The sequence below is a fragment of the Tinamus guttatus genome, unplaced genomic scaffold (assembly GCF_059628265.1).
Source record: "Tinamus guttatus ecotype Peru unplaced genomic scaffold, ASM5962826v1 Tinamus_guttatus_pri_ptg000710l, whole genome shotgun sequence".
NCBI classification, from domain to species: domain Eukaryota; kingdom Metazoa; phylum Chordata; class Aves; order Tinamiformes; family Tinamidae; genus Tinamus; species Tinamus guttatus.
The window spans coordinates 2,626,479-2,644,972 of record NW_028289244.1 but is presented as its reverse complement, the minus strand read 5'-3'; the positions used below and the strand labels follow the sequence as shown (position 1 = coordinate 2,644,972).

Genomic DNA, 18,494 nt, shown 5'->3' with positions numbered 1-18,494 from the left:
CAGTAAGACTGAGTCACTCAACATTCAATAAATAAATGGAGAGAAACATAGAAGAGCAACTTTCTCCTAAAACTCTTCCTTTGGCCTGAAATGCCATAAATGCATAGATATTTCAAGGCAAAGGAAAATGAGAAAGTTCAGAAGTGCAAATCTGGGGTCCAGCTTTCCCACAGAATGCTCTGCCCATGCCCACAAAGAAGGAGGGTTTTAGAGGATGAGTATTACCACAAGACACTTTGTGAAAGGGTGGTGGTGCAAGAAACATCTCAGGGTGAAAACAAGCGGTAACCCTCCCTGGGGAACAAAAACCAAATAGGTTAGTGAAGGGACAACTAACATGAGGCTTGGTCGCTTTAAATATCGCTGCAAAAATAGCCAAGAAACTGCCTTAGTGACACAGGCCAAGACGGTGCAGGGGAAAATCAATACCAGGAAACGGCGTGTTCACATTACTCACTATTTTGCTTTGTTCAGATTTATTGGCTGATAAGTGGATCATGCAAATAGGTTTAAAGTCATAATAAGATTATGTGAGAATGATAAGGAGGTTTTAGTCTATAAGGAAGCACAACGCAAACCAAGAAAAGACTTTGTTGATTAATGGGAATAAAGCACTCCGATAGTTTACATAACGTTTGGCAGCGGCACAAAACACAAAAGCTGGATGAGGTTGCAGTAGAGATGTGAAAATAGAGGCATGAGGCCAGTTCTACTCAACCTGCAATAGGGAGATATAAATTACCCCTGTCAGCACCCACCAGGCCCCCGAGTCACCATATTCCCCCATGCCCTGCATCTTGCTTCCCCTCTTGGCTGGTGCCTTCCCCCGAGCGAGACCCGCAGCAGCTTCGTGTCTCGAGGGTGGATTTTCTGCCAGCACAGATCCAAAACGCACATAATTCCAGCATGCCCAGAGAGGAAATGCATGTTTTTGAGAGCTAATGCATGATTATGCAAATTCCACCCTGTTTAAATGATATCATAGCCATAATTATCTACTGCATTTTTTTTTCTTAAAGAACTCGGCCTCTGGTTTTGTGAAAGAAACCCGTGGAGGAGCATTGGCAGCCCTTGGCATGGGCCCCATCACGTCCTTGCCTGTCTGTCCCCATGCACCATGTTCCACCTGGGAAGGAAACTCAGGTGTGGTGGCTGGAAAGGAGCTGGAGCATCTACCTATGAGTCTGTCTTTAATGTTGGAGGACTGTGAGCCAAGGTCTTGTAAAAACAACTATATATGTGTCCTAGTACAAGGAAGGTGCCATGGCAGAGAACCTCAAAGCTACAGAAGCACCTCTGAGCCGTGCGGATCCGTCCTTTCATAGCCACCAGGGTGCCTTTCACCCTCCCATAAGCCACTAAATCAACTTTAATGATGAGAGCGCCCTGTCCCACCACCTGCACCCAACCTGAGGGACAAGTGCCACTGGCCCCTCCAGCTGGGATCCAACTGCCTTTGCCTGCACGAGGCCACCTCTTAAGTGTCAAGAGCCTCATCCTCAAGACATTCCGTCTCCATGAAGTGTGGTTGGAGACAGAAGGCTTAGGGATGTACTATGGGAGAAGAGAAGGACAATACAACCATGTAAACTTCATTTCTGTAAGAAACGTGTCTAAAAATGCTCACATGATCAAGTTACTAGAATGGTGCCTCCGTGCAGGATGCCTTCACCATGCCTCAAATAGTTGCACGGTTAATCTGCTCAGGAGAGGAGCAATTTATGGAGGTATTTAACAAAGCTGACATCTGTCTTACTGTGTTGTAAAGCATTTTTCAATAAATCAAATTCTTCACCTTATGACACAAGTCTTAACATGAGAAACTAACAGCCCAGAGAAGGCACCTGCATGGGTTGAGACAGAACACACATCAAACCCCGAGATCCTGGCCCCATCAGTAACCATAAATCGCCATAAATAACATTTGGACAAAAATGAATACAGAAAGGCATTTGTCAAGCTGGTTTCTATTCCCAGGTCAAGTGCGAGCCTGATTTATTGTGTGCATCTTGAACAAATTGGGGTAAAAGGCATAGAATTTGGCCATGACATTCATTAAAACTATATGACAAAAAGAGACAGAAAATTTGGCCTCAGATGACAAAGTCACGATGACTTACAGGTATAGAAATCTGGCGCGGCACTCAAACAGTTAAAGGAATTCCCTTGGGAACATGCAGTATCCTATCCACCCCCATCCTGCAAACTCCACCATGCAAATCAGGCAGCTTGAGCTGCTCTTTCTGCTTCTGCTTTCCTTTTTGCTTTGTTGGTTTCTGCCAACATTGGAGCAGGCAGGACTACTCACAGCACGGTGACGTTAGAGCGGGGAATTTTTGCATCGACACAGGAAACTGATTTTAATAGATCTCTTTTGCCTAGCCCAGGTCAGGAGCGATGAACCCACGTGCTCTTGGTGCTAACCACGAGCCCATGGGTTTGCAATGCAGGTGCTGAGCTTTGTGTGTTCAAAGCAGACCAAAGCTACAAAGCAAGAGCTGGAACTCCTGGAGGACACTTCTGAAGCATAAATATTTGCAAATACACTAAAATTCATGTCTGAGTGCAGAGGAGAGGTGTTAGACACCTCGGGCCCCTGCTGAGACAAGAACTTGCCACCAGGATTGCTGCAGAGGCAAAGCAGAACTGATTTCTTGGCTGAAGCCTGTGTTTAAACGAGAGTTTATCTACAAACCTGCTCTCACTTTTCATGGTACAAACACTGCAGGGGTCTGAACTGTAGCAAACACCAGTGCACTGCAGAAACATCTGCTCTTTTCTCTTGGAGACTAAAGAAAACACAGCAAAGGGCATTAACACTACTGCCAGCCTCCACCAATTTCCCTGTCTTTTTCTCCTCTCACAGTGGCAATGACAGGGATTCATTAAATATCAGCCCTAAAATGTATCTTGGTTGCATTCGCAAGAGAAAGACTACGTGCAAAATGCAGCTGCCTCGCCCTGGAAATTGTCTCCTAGCAGCAAAAAACAGAAGATAAAGAATGCTAAAGCTCAACTTGTCTTATCATGCTTCAGCTCCAGATGGATTTGTGCCAACAGAGGCATAAATTATACCTTAAAATAATGGCTCGACACTTGAGAAAATGATCACAGCACCTTTTTTTCCATCTGGTCTCATCAGCCACCTTCCCATCTCCACAGCTCTAAGTGAACCAAATTACACACAAGGCCAAGAGGGAAGAAAACATTCCCATTTCCAGAGAGCACTCACGGTAATTCTGCAGTTCCCTGCCAGGTTCTGAGGAGCAAACTTTGGAAGGAAAGCTCCTGTTTTCCGGGTTTCAGCATCATCTTCAGTGTGGGCAGGTCGCCCTAGGAAGGGCTGGAAGCAGCTTCCACACGTTGGCTCCGTTCCTTCATGGAACCACAAGTTCATACACTGAAAGGGTAAAGCAAGCCCCATCCGCACTGGGATGTCCCCTAAAAAACAAAACAAAACAATACAAAAAACTATTTTTCAGGCAAAATCCTTTCCAAGCCCCTCCAAAGTAGCATTTAAATTACGAACCAGGGAAGAAGCAAAGGGCTGGAAGGGAAATGTGTTAATATGTGAGAGGTTTTAATAGTGGTACTAGTGTGCTATATCCTCACCTGCCTGACACAGCTGGGCCCAGGGTCCAGAGAAGAAAAAGAAAGGAAATTTCTGAGATATGGAGTATCCGTATTTCCAGCATAATTGGGAATATTATTGTACATATAAATGAGGGTGAAGGGGGAGAAATGTTCACGTAGCTTAAATCAGATCATTGAAGAGCTTCTTCAGCTGAAACAAGGCCACCATGTCCTAGACACAAAGTGAGTCAAAGAGTTAACTATGCTCTTGCCCAATATAATCCTTTCGACCCAGCTAGCATGGCCATGGATATAAGTCTGGGCTAGCGGCCTGGGAAAGGCCCATGTACAGTCTAGTCTTCCTCTTTGCTTTCTCTCTTATACGACACTTTCGTTTGGAGCTATTTACTTGGAAAACAAATTGCTTTGAGTGCAAAGCAATTTCCAAATGCAAAGACTGCGTGGGCTGGCATTTTCGTGGTGTTCCCTGCTGCTCGGGAGCAGTTTGCATTTCAGCATTCAGCTTCCACGTCCGCACAGCAGTTCTCAGGCAACATTTTTCCACTGACCGGCTCTGGGGCTGGAACACCAGGAATAGCTACAGCTCTCTGAAGAAGCAGCTAATGATTTCAATGTCTCCTTGGCAAAAAACAGAGCTTCCAAGTAAATTATGAGAGTTGCCTTGCTTGGAGCAATGGGGTGGGCTGTGCGAAGCTGGGGCCCGGGGCACACGCTCAGCAAAACAACCATTTCCAAAGCCAAGCACCAAATGTAATTACAGAAAGCAGGATATTTCAAGCAGAAGAAATGAAAACCAAACACATCCAGACGCAGGAAGGGGACCAGCAAGGCTTGGACTGTTTGGAGGCGGCCTCCTTCGTGCTGGCATCGATCTCTTCCAGGCACCGAGTGCAAAGCTGTTAAATGCTTTTTCATGTTCTTCACTGCATTTCTGGAGAGTTTCAGTTTTGGAGCTTTAACTGCCCAATGTTATTAACATTTTAATTCAGTTATATTGACATATTCTTATTAGTTCGTTGGTCACCAAAATGCCACATGGATGAAGATGATGAACGTGGCTGTGCGCGGAGGGAGGCTCCGAGCAGAGGCTGGTGCAGCAGGGACAACCCTCGGGAAGGAAGCGGCTTTGGCGGCCGCGCGTGGCCACAAACTCGCTGGGTCTTTGCCCACGGGAGGCCGATATTGGTTGGGAGCGATCACCAACCACTGCTGCCAGTGCCAAAAGGACAAGGCAACCACTGCTTTATTCAAGAATATAAAAATTACATTTTTTCAGCCTTCGGGGCAAGATTTTTCACACCAGATTGAAGCTGGGGAGGGCTTGGGTGGTTGCAGACACATCTACGAGGGCACCTGGCACATGCAGAGCACAGCCCAGTGCCATCGGGCACGTCCAGCTGCCCTAAGGGACGAGCAAACACAACCACATGTGGCCTCCAGGGCAGCCTGGGGACCAGAGCCATGCAGGCACACGGCCGCGGGACGAGGACATTCCTCTCAGGGTGAGATGGTGGGACACCAAACCCCAGGGCCTGCGGCTGACTTGAAGTCCCCAAATGGATCTGTTTAAGGGAAACAGGGCTGTGATACCGAAGCGCTACAGCAATGCAAAGGGGAAGTAGGGTGAGCCCCTTCTGCGCGTTGGTTTGGAGCACCTGAAACGTCAGCATTCGCTGTTAGATGGGACGGGTGAAGGAAGACGTGCACAACTCCACCCGTACGAGGTGTTGCCGTCAGCCCACCAAAGCTCCCCATCCATCTCCGTGCAGCTCAACCGGGCTGAAACTGGAGCCTCTCTTTCAACCCAGAAGCTGCTGAGGACTGAGGAGCTCTTGGAGATGGAAGACTCTTGGGGAGCTCTTGGGTAGGGCACAGATTCCTGGATAATCTTTAAGAAGTCTCTGAAGAAGCGCTGACCACTCTGGGTATGGTTGATCTTCTCCAGGTTGCACAACCCTCCAGGTGCAGGGCAGGCTCATCAGGAGCGAAGCCTCCACCAAGGCTCAATCAGGTGTACAAGGTGGGAACAAGATGGGGCCAATGTGTCTGATTTTTCACAACTTCTCCTCCAAAGTCCGGGGAGCAAGGAAGGAGACCCCATCATGGCCTGACCACCAGCCTCTCCTTTCCAAGCCAAGGTGCTAGTGCAAAGCGGGGTCCATCAGCCACAACCGCAGCCGCCGACCTCCTTCATCAGAGCATCACTTGCATTTCCAGATCCTTTCAGCAACAACTGCCTTTTCAGAAGCAGCCAACTGCCAGGAGAGGCTGCCAAGGACCTTTGGAAAGAAGCAGCAGCCAGGCATATTTCTGTCCACTGAAGCAGACACAGCCCCAGACAGACTTATCCAAATGCCACCTCTGTTACTTGCAAATTACCAGTGTTTTTAGCTGCAGAATGAACCAGTTTTCTTAGAAAAACTGAGAATAACAATAACCCACAATATCTCATGGTAATTAAGCTTTTATCCTAACTAGAAAAAATAATTAGCATACTTATTATTTAGAAGAAAAATTCAATTTTTGATTGCTTACAACCTATTACTAATCCTCCATCAAACAGTCCAATCTGGACCACTGGTTCCTTCATTTCACTATACATTTTTTAAAGACAGGGCAAATGCTCTCAGCCCCGAGGGGCAAAGCTGAGCGCACGAGCCCACTGCCTGGCGAGGGATAACACAAGTGCAGAGGGCTCCTGCACGGAGCAAAGCCCTGGGGCAGGATGCAGGAGCCCATCACCGTCCCGCCGGGTCGGAACCACCTCTGACGGCCCCACGTGCAGCAATTTACCTCCGTCCTTAATTCCTCTAAATTACAGCCGTTTTTATCTAATTGCTTCAATTTCTGAGCAGGAGCCTCGTTGTTGTGGTTACTGGGCACAAGAGAACAGCCATCAGTTGCCCTCTGCGGACACGAGGATGCTCCAGAAGTCCCCAAGCCTCCAAAGTTGGCCCTCAGTTAAACACAACGTTCATGCACACGCACAGGATAATTTTTGCCGGGTACATGAAGCCGCAGGTCCCAGAAAACAGGCCAGAAGGAGAGAGAAAACAGTTCTGCAACGCAGCTCATATGCAGGAGCAGTTGCCTGTCTCGGGCAGCACAGACGGTCGGTGAAGCCAGTGACACCTCAGTGGCCTCGCGGTGCTGCCCCGGGTCCCACGCACGGGACATGCTGGGAAGCTCTTGCATGACAGGAGGCTGCACGAGGCGGCGGGAGCTCCCCGGCGCCGCGGGGACGTTGCAAATTTTAGGGGTCGTCATCCTGCGGGTGCAACGGCCCCGTTTTCCTGCATCTGGCATCGCGTCTCTCGCTGCTACCGGCCTCCTTCACCACCAGGACTCACCCGTGCTCGGGCTGGGAGCAGAGGCGGCCGCTGGTCTCACTTGATTCTGACCTGTTGCAAAAATAAAACCCCTTGTGGGTCACTCAGGTTCCCCCGCGCTTTGGGCTGTGGATGGGCTGGCGGAGGATCTGCTTCCTCTCCAAAAACAGGGAGCATTAATCAGTGCAGGAAGAGGCTGCCTCTAATGTATGACATATAGTAATGGTCCAAGCCTCTCACTTGAAAAGGCGACACCTCCAAATTACCCGAAACTACCCCCAGAATGAAAAATAAAAGCACTGGGAAGGGCAAGTCAGGAAGGTGCAATTTGTTTCTGACCTGGGAGCAAAAGAAGGGGTTTCCATGCGCCCCCCTCCGTGTTACTCGGCCTTCGTGAGGCTCTGAATGCACATCTGGCACGGAGAGCCGTGGAAGAGAACAGTCTCCTTGCCCGGGAGCTCCCCAGTCCAACGGAGATTAAAAAGCGTTCAGGGAAGGGGGAACGCGAAGAGGACACTGAAAGGAAACAAGCAGGGAGAGACGCAGCTTGGCAGGAGGAGGAGAGGAGGAGGAGGAAGGCGGACAGCTGCCAGGGAGGCCGCGGCGCCGCGCGGATCAGCATTAGGAGCCCTCGCATCTGGAGACCTGTGCTGCACCGACGCTGCCGGCCTTTTTCCCAGTATCGATGGGAATATTGGGCTCTTCCCGCGGGGGCAGGTTGGCGTCGCCCCCGTGGAAGCTGCGGCCCCTGCGCCGGCACCACCGCAGATCCCGAGTGTCCTCTCAGCAGCAAGCGAGTCCCACGAGCAAGCGCAAAATAACCCCCTATGGCCACTGGCCACCTAAACGCCCGGCGGGGACTCATGTAACGTGCAAATTGTATTCACAGGGGGGAATAAATGTGAGCTGGAGCACGCAGGGAAAGGAGGCAGCAGGAAGTTAAGCACAACCCACTGCTTTTCAACCCAAAAAGCCATCGGCAGGACCGGCCCTTCTGCAAGAGCTGAGGGGCGGCTCTCAGACAGCTGATGGAAAGGAGCAGGTTCTCCTGGTGGCCTCATGTGCCCAGGAGCTGCCGAGGTGGCCCAGGGCCGCACGGCAGCGCTCCCGGCTCAGCCCTGCTCATCCCGGGGCTGGAAAAACCCTCCTCTGGGGCAACAGCTTCAGCCTACAAAGGGAGTTGCCTTAAAACCACTCACAGCGCCTAGGACGTAATCTCAGAATGGAAAAAATGACAATAAAAGCGGCTCCAAAGGAAGCAGGAACAGGCGGCGCTGGCTTGGCAGAGCGGCTCCGCTGTGAAACCCGCGGAGGCAGCGCAGCTGCTTTCTGAAAGGGGCTTCATGTTTCCCGAGACAAAAGACGAAACCCGAAGCTTTGACTTGCACCAAAGTCATCAGCTTACGATGGACAAAACCATAAAACCATGACACAACGACTGTCCGGAGCTATTGAAAAGGAGGAGAAAACAAAAAAAAGGCATGCAGAGTTCAAGGTGGAAACCCAGGCTTGGCCACAACTTTTAGCACATCCTGGTGACTAACAGAGCCCGGGAGCAGCAAGGTTGCACTGCACTCCTGGAACGTACCCTTAGCTCAGAAAAAACTAAGCACAAACGCAATACGATGCAATTCCTCCACTTGCCTGCTGGATTTCCTAGAGCCTAACTCCTCCCCTAGATTTCTGAGCCGCTACGCAGGGATGTTGTGACACCATCTGCTCCTCGATGGGCTGATAAGGATATTCGTGTACGTTAAGCGCGGCCTTTCGCCTCAGTTTGCCTCTACAGCAACAAGCAGCTCATGGTGTCGTGGCCCTTCCCATCCTTCCCGCAGGAAACACCCTGCGAAACGCTGAAGGACGGTCAATACAAACGCAATTCAGGCTGTACTCCAAATAACCCGCCTAGGTCCAATCAGTGATACTGAAATATTTCTGGTAACCGTTATGATTTTCATTATATTTAACGGAGTAGAGAGGGGACCCTCTCTGTCGCGGGTCACTTGGCATCACATGCTCCCGTGGCAGAGGAAAGTGTCACCTCGAGGGGTGCTCGGGGCCGGCCAGCCCCAGAGCTTGGCAGGACCGAGCACGGCCCATGTCCAAACCTCCTCTCGGCACCGACGCAGAACCAGCAGTTCCTTTGGAGCCCTCCCATTTCCATGTTGACTTTTCTTTTCTCTTTTTTTCATAAGAGCAAACGCTTCTCTTTCAAAATTTATATTTCTGGGGACCTCCCGTAGAGCTGCACTTGTTTGGCTTTTGCATTAACGTGTAAATGTTTCATTTTCGCTCAGCTGAGTGTTAACGCTCAGCCTGAAACACTTCTTCCAGTTGGCCAAAACTGGAGAACCTTCTGCTTTTTGAGGCAACACGGTTCAAAATCTGCCTTTTCTTCTTTCCAGAGGGGACAGCCACGAATTCCCAACCCAGGAACCTCTCCTAACCCCACCACAGGTCCCCATGGTGCAGATCCCATTCCCTGTGTTATAGGCACCAACCTGGCCTCACCAGCGGCTCCGCTTTCACCCTGGCAGCAAAGCCTGGATGCGCCAGGGAGCCATATGCTGGGGCCGAGACCTGAAAAGAATATTAAATGGGATGAAACTCCAGACCTTTCAATGGTGACGAGGTCTCTCTAATTAGCTGCATGAAGAGGGTAATGTGCTATGGGTAAGGGCAGGACCGCGCTCCCGCAGGGATGCTGAGGACAACGCGTGGCTCCGGGTGGCCACGTCCTTCGTGCCACGTTGCCTTCGCGGGGGGCAAAGCCAAGGCCCCCTTCCTGCAGTTTTTCCCCTCTGTTTGGGGACAAACAGGGTCTGCAAAGAAGGTTTTGGAGAAGAAAATTACCCTGAGTGGCAGTAGGCCGGGATTATGGCACCTGGATGGGACGTGAGCGGATTTTTGGAGCTGTCTCCCCTCTCCCCTGCGAGCCACTCGCCCCCAGGCCCATGAGCAATCGGAAATGAGCGTTTTCCGCCTTCCCGCCATGCTCGGGATCCTGAAATTGGATCCTGAAAACATCTTTTGGGGATTTGATATCTCCCATATCCGAGGCGCGGGCTGCAGAACCAGCCCCTGCTCAGCCCTCTTGCCACGCAGCGACGCACGGGGAGCAGACACGTTTGCAGCCCCCAAGTCGTTCGACTGCAGCGCAAACAACCCGGGGACAGCAAAATAAACCTCCCCCATCCCATTGCACCAACCGTAGGCACAGGAGACACTCCAGAACGGGGTCATCCACCCCAAAACGCCCCCCGGCGTTCCTGAGCCCTCCATCCAGGCACGTCCCGCATGAGAAGGGAACAGGCGGCCGCCGGCGCGGCTGTGCGCGACGTGCAGCGTGTGTGTGTGCCTGTACTCGCACCGCCTGCCAACAGCCGGGCACAGGCACCGCGTGGGAAACGCCGCGGCGCAGCGGAGCTGGCAGCGCCTCCCGGCGCGGTATTCCCAGCCCCGGCTCCCGGTTGTCTTTTAGCACTCGTGGTTATGATTAGGGGATAGAGCTAGCGGGAATGTTTAGTTCCTTGGCTGCTCGCGCTGCAGCTCCCAACTGTCTTTGGCTACGCGGTTGTGTGTGAGCTGAATGTACAAAACTCCGAGGGAGGGCAGACAAATGGGGAGGACGAGGCGGGAACGCACTCAGAGCTATTCCGGGAGAGTGCCCGGGATCCATTGGGGTCAGCGGAGGCATCTCTTAATAGCACATTTCACATACGGGATTGCCAAACAGAGCAGATTTTCACCCATTTCAGCTACACAGGTATAAAAGGGCGATGTGGCTTTTCAAGGTGCTGCGTGGCTGGGTCTGAAGCAGAAGCAGCGTCTGAGAGGGAGAGCGCACGGACACGGTGCGGGTCTGCGCGCGCCCTCGCCTGCTCCAGACACCCCGCTCCAGGACTAGTTAAACTCATATCACTGCCCCAAATACCCTACACGCCAAGCTGGCCTGACAATGCTGCTGGGAAAACAAAATCCTTATTTAAATCACTAAAGTTTCCTTCATACTGGGAAACCTGTTAAAGCAGGGAGATGGAAAGAGCAAACGGGTGAAATTTCACCAGGTGAGATTTTGGGCAAAGACTGTTTTCCCAAAGAGGGGGGATTTCTGCTCCTCGCCTATCGCTCTTGCAGCTCAGGTGCATTTCCCCCTCCCATGCCCAGTAGTGTCCGTCCATCCATCCGTCCGTCCATCCATCCATTTGTCAGGTGGTCAGTAAGTCTGTCGGTTGGTCAGTCCGTGGGGCAGTCGGTGGGTCCATCAGTCAGTGGGTCAGTCGGTGGGTCCGTCAGCTGGTGGGTTAGTGAGTCCATCAGTCAGTGGGTCCGTCAGTCAGTGGGTCTGTCGGTGGGTCCATCAGTCAGCCAGGCAGTGGATCAGTCAGTCAATGGGTCTGTCAGTCAGTCAGCTGGTGGGTCCATCGGTCTGTGGGTCTGTCAGTTGGTGGATCAGTGGGTCCATCAGGCGGTGGGTCCATCAGGCAGTGGGTCAGTGGGTCCATCAGTCACTGAGTCCGTCAGGCGGTGGGTCAGTGGGTCCACCAGTCAGTCGGGCAGTGGGTCTGTCGGGTGGTCAGTCAGTGGGTCCATCAGTTGGTGGGTCCATGGGGCAGTGGGTCCATTGGGTGGTGGGTCAATCGGTGGGTCAGTGGGTCCATCAGTCAGTGGGTCCGTCAGTCGGTGGGTCAGTGAGTCCATCAGTCAGTCGGTCAGTGGGTCTGTCAATTGCTGGGTCTGTCGGGCGGTGGGTCCGTTGGATGGTGGGTCCGTCAGTCGGTGGGTCCGTGAGTCGGTGGGTCTGTCACGTGGTGGGTCCATCACACAGTGGGTCCGTCGGTGGGTCAGTGGGTCCATCAATCAGTGGGTCCATCAGTCAGTGGGTCAGCGGGTCCGTCAGTCGGCGGGTCTGCCGGGCGGTGGGTCCGTCAGTCGCTGGGTCTGTCAGTCGGTGGGTCAGTGGGTCCATCAGTCAGTGGGTCCATCAGTCAGTGGGTCAGCGGGTCCGTCAGCCGCTGGGTCTGCCGGGCGGTGGGTCCGGCCGCCCCCGGCCGCCGCCGCGTCCCGCCCGGGGCCCGTGTCCCCTCCCTCTGCGCCGGCCGCGCGGAGCGGGCGCCGCGGCTGCGCTGCATATTAATGAGCGGCACCGCGGCCGCGGGAGCCGCTTTAAGAGCAGCGCGGGGCGGCGGCGGCCGCAGAGCCGCGCGGAGCCCGGAGCGGAGCCCGCAGCGGCGGCCGCGCTCGTCCCGTCCCCGCCCGGAGCCGCGGGCAGCGCCGCCCGCCCCGCACCATGAAGCTCCTGACGGCCGCTCTGCTCCTGCTCTGCATCGCCCTGTGCTTGGCCAGCGCCGAAGGTGAGCGGCACGTTCCGTCCATCCCCCCTGCTCCCGCTTCCCCTTCTCCCTGTCCCGGCTCCCTCTTCCCTCGCCGTGCCCGGGAGCCCCGCGGCACCAGCAACAGCCGGGCCCTTTCTGCACGTGGATGCACCGAGCGTGCGGAGCCGCGAGGGTTTTTTTTTCCCTTTTCAAGGTAAAATGCAAGTGAGGAAGTGGCACCGACAGCGCTGGCCGCGTAACCGGACCGCACGGTGCCACAGAGCCGGGTCTTCGGGAGCGTAACGCGGCTCTCGCCTTTAACGGGTGGTGCTTTTCATGGAAAATAGAGCAGGGTTTAATTGATGTGTTAGCATGGATTTCAGCAGGTTAAGCGGTGTTTATTTTGTTCTGCATGAAAAGGGGGATGCTCTTGTGCAGCTGGGAAGCATCAGAGCACCCGTGAGGGGGGGGAAAAAATCAAAAGCGTGACTTAAAGTCCTGCAAATTCGAGCTGAGAAATAAGAAATGAGAAAGTAGCTAAGAATTGCATCTGCTCATTGAGCTCTGACTCTCATTTTGCTTTTGTTAAATACAGCTATGTTTAATCACGGCAGGTGCACTTTAAAAAGCTATTAGCTTGCCTAATCTGCAGAGCGTACGCGGTGCTCTCACACAGATTTCTCAGGAAGATCCTATATTTTTCTAGTGTAAGAGAGAAAAGCATTCCCTTAAGCTCGAGCACATTCCCAGGAGCAGCTTTTCCTGGTGGGGCTCACAAGCCCCCACCAAGTCTGCACACACATCCATGGGAGCAGGGCACTTGGTTTGCAGCGCGTGAGAAACTCCTTTCTCTTGTAGGAGTAAAGTGCAAATGCTCAAGAAAAGGTCCTAAAATCAGGTTTTCTAACGTGCGGAAGCTGGAGGTAAAGCCCCGGTACCCGTTCTGCGTGGAAGAGATGATCATGTAAGTCCTGCGGTTTTGTCCTCCTCTGCTCTCCTGCCAGCCCTGTTGCATGACCCTCCTCTGCAAATTCCTCCTTTGTGCTTTAGGTTTTTCATGCCCTGGTATTTTAATCTCCTGCAATACTCATCTATTAGCTGTCATAAGAAGGGTAATTCTGATCAAAAAGAAAACAGCTTTTGTTTTTTCAATATCAGCCTGCTCAGTCAAAGAAGTATTTACAGGACACATGGTAATTAAAGGCAGACCACTAAATTGACTGAAGATAGGGAGCAAATTCTACTCCGAGGTGCCTGATACAAAATCCAGGACAATTTACTCAAGTTATTTGGGATGTGGAGGGTAAGAACAAGAGCAGGATTTGGTCCATGGGGGTTTCTGCCATCAGAAGCTTTATCCAAAACCATCCAACTTTTGCCTTCCCAGTGTCAAAACAACCCCCTGGCATTTTGTGGGATTACCTAGTGCCCAAGAAAACCTCCTGCTCTCAATCTCGGGCAAAGCAGTGACTACGGTTGTGGTGCAGCCTCCAAGAGAGGCAGCGAGGAGCCCAAGTGAGACAGGCAGGGAGATTTTTGGCACCGCTGACAACTGGTTCAAGGGGCGCTTTTTTTCCTCCTCTCATCTCAAATACGGGTGATCTGAGTTGATCTGTTTTGTTTTTTTAAATCCCATTTTGGATAATTTAACACCCCCCGCAAACCTCCAGCCAGCCCCGGGCACCGACCAGCACCCAGAAGGGCGGATGAGCCGGGGGGAAAGGGCTCCCCGGAGCAGCCAGGCACGGAGCGGGGCCTGCCCCATCCCAAGGGAAGGGCCAGGCTCCGCACACGGAGCGGGGACGGCGCTCGAGACCCCCCGGCTTCACAACAGCGCAATCGGGGGCAGTTTTAGTCCATCGTGGCCGTCGCTTTGCAGGCGGCAGCGACCCGGGAGGATAATCTGCATTCAGAGCATCCCCGGCGGAACCAGCCCCGGATCGGCCGGCTGCCGTTTTGCTCCGTTTGCTTTGCCCTCCGAGCACAAGTGCAATACGAGGCGGGAAGCAATAACTCCCCTCCGGCACGGCCTGTTTTGGGGACAAACACGTCCATCCGATACCCCCTCTGCATCACGCCAGGTCCTGTCCCCAGGCCCTGACAAAAGCAGCGGAAGCGGCAGCAGGGCGAGCGGAGCCCTCAAGACCTCCCTGGGAGCCTGGAAGGCTCCGCTGTTGTCTAGGGAGGAGGGGGGCCGGGATGGCAGCAGAGGCTGCAGGGCAGAGCAGTAACAGGGCGTTGGAGGCTGCGCCTAGAAATCCGGGGATTTTTTCCCCCAGAAAGCTTAAAAACGGCTCCAACCTGCACTGAAATCCCTGGAGCCGTGCGGGAGCAGGGAGATGCTCCGGGCAGAGCCGCCTCGCGCTGCCGGGAGGGATCTCTCCTCCTCCCGAACAAGGCAACGTCCCGCGCTGGCATCGGGGCCCTCCAGGCTACCCCCGGCTGCAGCGAGTATCGAAAACAGGTTTAAATTAATATTCAGAACCGACGGGCGCAGGCGGCTGGGGACAAGGCGCGGAAGAGCTAAATTCCTGCAGCTGAGGGTTTGTTGCTGGGGCGATCATCTAAAACAAGTTCAAGAAGCTCCTTCTCCTGCTCTTTTCATATAGGAGAAAAGATATAAACCAGGTTTGGTAGAGAAGATACAGGTACGTAGGTGCAAAGGAGGAAGGAATTCATCTTTGGATGTAATCCCCCCCTAGGAAGAATCGCAATCCTAGGTGAAAAGCAGTTAAAATAGGTCCTTGCTCTGGTTAAAGCCTGTCAAGATTCAATGTCTGCTCCATGGGGCAGTGGTCCCATCCCCGTAGTGATGGGGACAGCCCTTTGTGGCTCATCCTGACACCTCCTTGTCGGGATATCAGCTGCCACCGCAGCTCCTCTTGGGCACGGAGCAGTTTGCCTACGAGCAGGCATCGTGTCAGGGTGCAAGGAGCACCCCAAGAGCCAGCCCGGGGCAGCTCGGGGTGCCTGGGGAAGCTCCAGCCCCATCGCCCTGCTGGCCCTGGGGCTGCCCACGCTGCCGGGCAGCCTCCTGCTCCTCATCCCTGAGCAAGGAGGAGCAGATGGGCAGAGCTGCAGCACTGGAGCTGGCCTGGCATCCACACGGCGCAGCTCAAACCCGGAAAGCCCCCTCGTTCACATGAGAAGCACCCCCACATCTCCTGGGCTAGGTAAATCCAAGCCTGTTCTTGCTCACTTCTGGGGTAAAATCAGGGGTTGTTGCTTTGTAGGAGCATTCCTGCAGCTCCCTGTGATTAAGTTTGTCCATCACTTTCTGGAAATACGCTCTATCTGTATCAGGTTCTGGCATGAGGCAGAGCCTCCAAGCACCACTAGCCGAGAAAGTAGCAGCTGCATGAAGGGGCTTTGCACTGACCTCAGGTCCCTAAAAACTTGCAAGCCTTTAAAAATTTCCACTGTACTGTTTTAGTTAAACTGAAAACTGTTGTTGCAAGACAACAATTGCAACACGCTGAGCAATGCTCAGCAGTGATGGTGTCACCAGCGGAACCCTGCAGAGATGGGAAGACTCCCAGCACGTGTGGCCAGGAGGGACACGGGGCCTGCGGCTGCCGGCGGAACCCGGGAGATCGGAGGAGGTCGAAGGCCCCAGGTCGGCCTGACCCGATGGCTCCAGGTCTGATTTTTTCTCCTGGATGTAGCCTGCTGATCCTCAGGGAACCATCCCCTGAGGATCAGGGGTTTTGCAAAGTGCAAAGATTTTGTAGCTTGAGTAACTCCACCTAAATCAGCAGTTAGATGCCCAACAGGCGCAGAGCAAACCCACGGATTTGGGGTAACGGAGAGGCCTTCACCGGGTGTAGCTCATTGCCCAGGTCATCCTGCCCCATGCCAGCCGAGGATCCCATCCCACGCCAGTGCAGCAAGCGCAGGCAGCTCCCCCAAAACGCAGCGGGAAGGTCCCTCCCTCGCTGCCTGGCCTGAAACCTCCCTCGTGGTTCTGAGGGTCACAAAGCAGCGCCAGGGCCCCGGGGGGTCGTGCGCGCGCGCCCGTGACGGCTCTGCTCCCCTTGCAGCGTGACGCTGTGGACACGGGTGCGCGGCGAGCAGCAGCACTGCCTCAACCCCAAGCGCCAGAGCACCGTGCGGCTGCTCAAGTGGTACCGAGTGTGGAAGGAGAAGGGCAGGTAAGCGGCCCCGCTGCTCCCCACCGACTTCATTCTGAAATTGCAACCGTTAATGCACGGTCTTGATGCCGTTTCTTTCCCTCTGCGTGCAGGGCTCGGGATTAGGCTGTTATGGCCATGAAATACCCTGGGCATTTGGCCTCTGCCAGCCCTAGGCTTGTCCTGCATTCCCCTCTCCAGCATCACGACCTCCCTGCTATCTCCCTGCGTTTGCAATAGCTCAGCTGCAAGTGCCCCTCATGTTCCCCATGCTGCTGTCACCTGCAGAGCCCAGGGTTTGTCAGCAGTTTTATGGAAAGCTGCACTGTCGAGCTGTCTTCTCCGGATGCAAACTGGATTAATACTATTCAAAACATGCCAGCTATTCGGAATACAGCATATACTCTAATTCAAACGCGCAGCTCATGACATCCTCTAGCATTCCTGTGTGAAGTAGGGATTTTCCGATATTATCAGACACCCAATTCCTGATCTTACGTGTCCCAGAGCCCCACTCCGACCCGCATCAGAGGAACCTGGCGACTGCTGCAGGCAGCAACTTCCTTCCCACTTTCCTTAAGCCAAGGCTAAAAAATTGGCTCCTAGTTTTTGATCACCTGCAGGGGGGCTGTTTTTCTCCTTGTTAAAGCAGTTTAAATGCCTTGCTCTCTGCTTTCCTTCCTGCCAGGGTTTACGAAGAGTAGAAGGAAACGTCGCAGGAACGGACCAGCCTCCCGGCTCACGTAGGACTGGGCTCCGCAGAAGACAATTTCTCTCACAGACATAAGACACAAATTCTATATTATTATAAAGCACTTTTTACCAAGGGTCAGTTTTTACATTTTATAGCCACGTGCAAAAGGCTTCCAGATTTCACAAGCATCTCTTGCACTTCCAGTTTCACACCCTTCTGCTTTGTACCGAGACCGGGAAAACTCATGCTTTTCATTTTAAAGAGGTCTCCTTTTTTTTTACTGTTATTCATTCATACTTCACTATGATTGCAATCGAGCTTTATAAGCTCATTAGACCAACACGGCTGCTTGTAGGTGTTAGACGGTCGCGTTCGTCCCCGTTCCGCCCTGGGACAGCTTCGGTGCTGGGGTCGTTTGTCACATTTGCAGCCCCAAATGCAGCGAGACAACCCGGGGCCCGAGGACTGCTCTGCTGGGCAAAACGCCCCCGGGATGCAGCTATATGGGGCGAGAGCTGCAGGAATGAGGTCCCCTGGCAACTTGTCCCAGCCCTTCCGTGGTGACCTGGGCTCCTGCTGCAGGGCGAAGGCTCCGGCGTCCCATTGAACGCTGCATACACTAGAGAGCATTTCTAGGCTGTTTTTATTACTAAGGAAAAACATTTGTTCTTCTTTCTCCACTCGAAGCTCTTACGGCAAGTTTGCAGCTTCGGTACCGAGATATTTTAAGCGTCAAGACTATTGTGTATGATCTCCTAGATTTGTAGCAAAAAAAACCTTTAAAAGGTACCTTTTTATGAAAAATATGATAAGGTAAACAAATATCTATGTGTTATAGCCACAATACAACATATTCATTATTTTGAATGTAATACTTCAATGTTAAGCAGTGCATTCCTCTTTTTAAAATACAATAACAAAACTACCTTTCCATTTGTAAATACACTATAGGAAATCTCCCTATATTATCTTTCTGTATAATGTACTGTACTGCTAAATTATCATATGCTATTTAAATGTTTGAAATATTTAGAACGTTGCATGCAGATTTCATATTTCTTTCTAAGACAAACAAAAAAAAAGTAATAAAAATATATTTAAAAACAGGAAAGCGCTCTTAGATTTTCTTAAGCTGTCACAAAACTCCAGCAATTCCTAATGGGATTTTTATTTTTTTGGTGGCCAGAATGGTTTTGGGAAAACACTGCATCAGGGCAGCTCACTTAGAAACATGGCAACCTGCTCCCATTGGGTTTGTAAAGTGTTATTCTGGCTCTGTTTAACACTATCTCATTTAGGATTTGGCCTGTACCCTGCCTCTGAGGACTCTTGTTACATGAACGGTGGCTATGCCATGTGCACGCAGTCCCTGGCCTAGTGTTATGTTAAATAAATAGAGATCCTGCACATCTCTACAGAAAAGGCAAGTAAA

General features: G+C 52.4%; 1 protein-coding gene across 1 annotated transcript; it reads left to right on the top strand.

The window, feature by feature from the left end:
- Positions 1 to 12,184: 12,184 nt before the first annotated feature.
- Positions 12,185 to 18,173, top strand: CXCL14 (C-X-C motif chemokine ligand 14). Its single transcript, XM_088536792.1, has 4 exons — positions 12,185 to 12,277; positions 13,097 to 13,202; positions 16,279 to 16,389; positions 17,057 to 18,173. The coding sequence occupies exons 1-4, from the start codon at positions 12,214 to 12,216 to the stop codon at positions 17,070 to 17,072; spliced, it is 297 nt and encodes a 98-aa protein (XP_088392918.1). The 5' UTR covers positions 12,185 to 12,213; the 3' UTR covers positions 17,073 to 18,173.
- Positions 18,174 to 18,494: the final 321 nt, after the last annotated feature.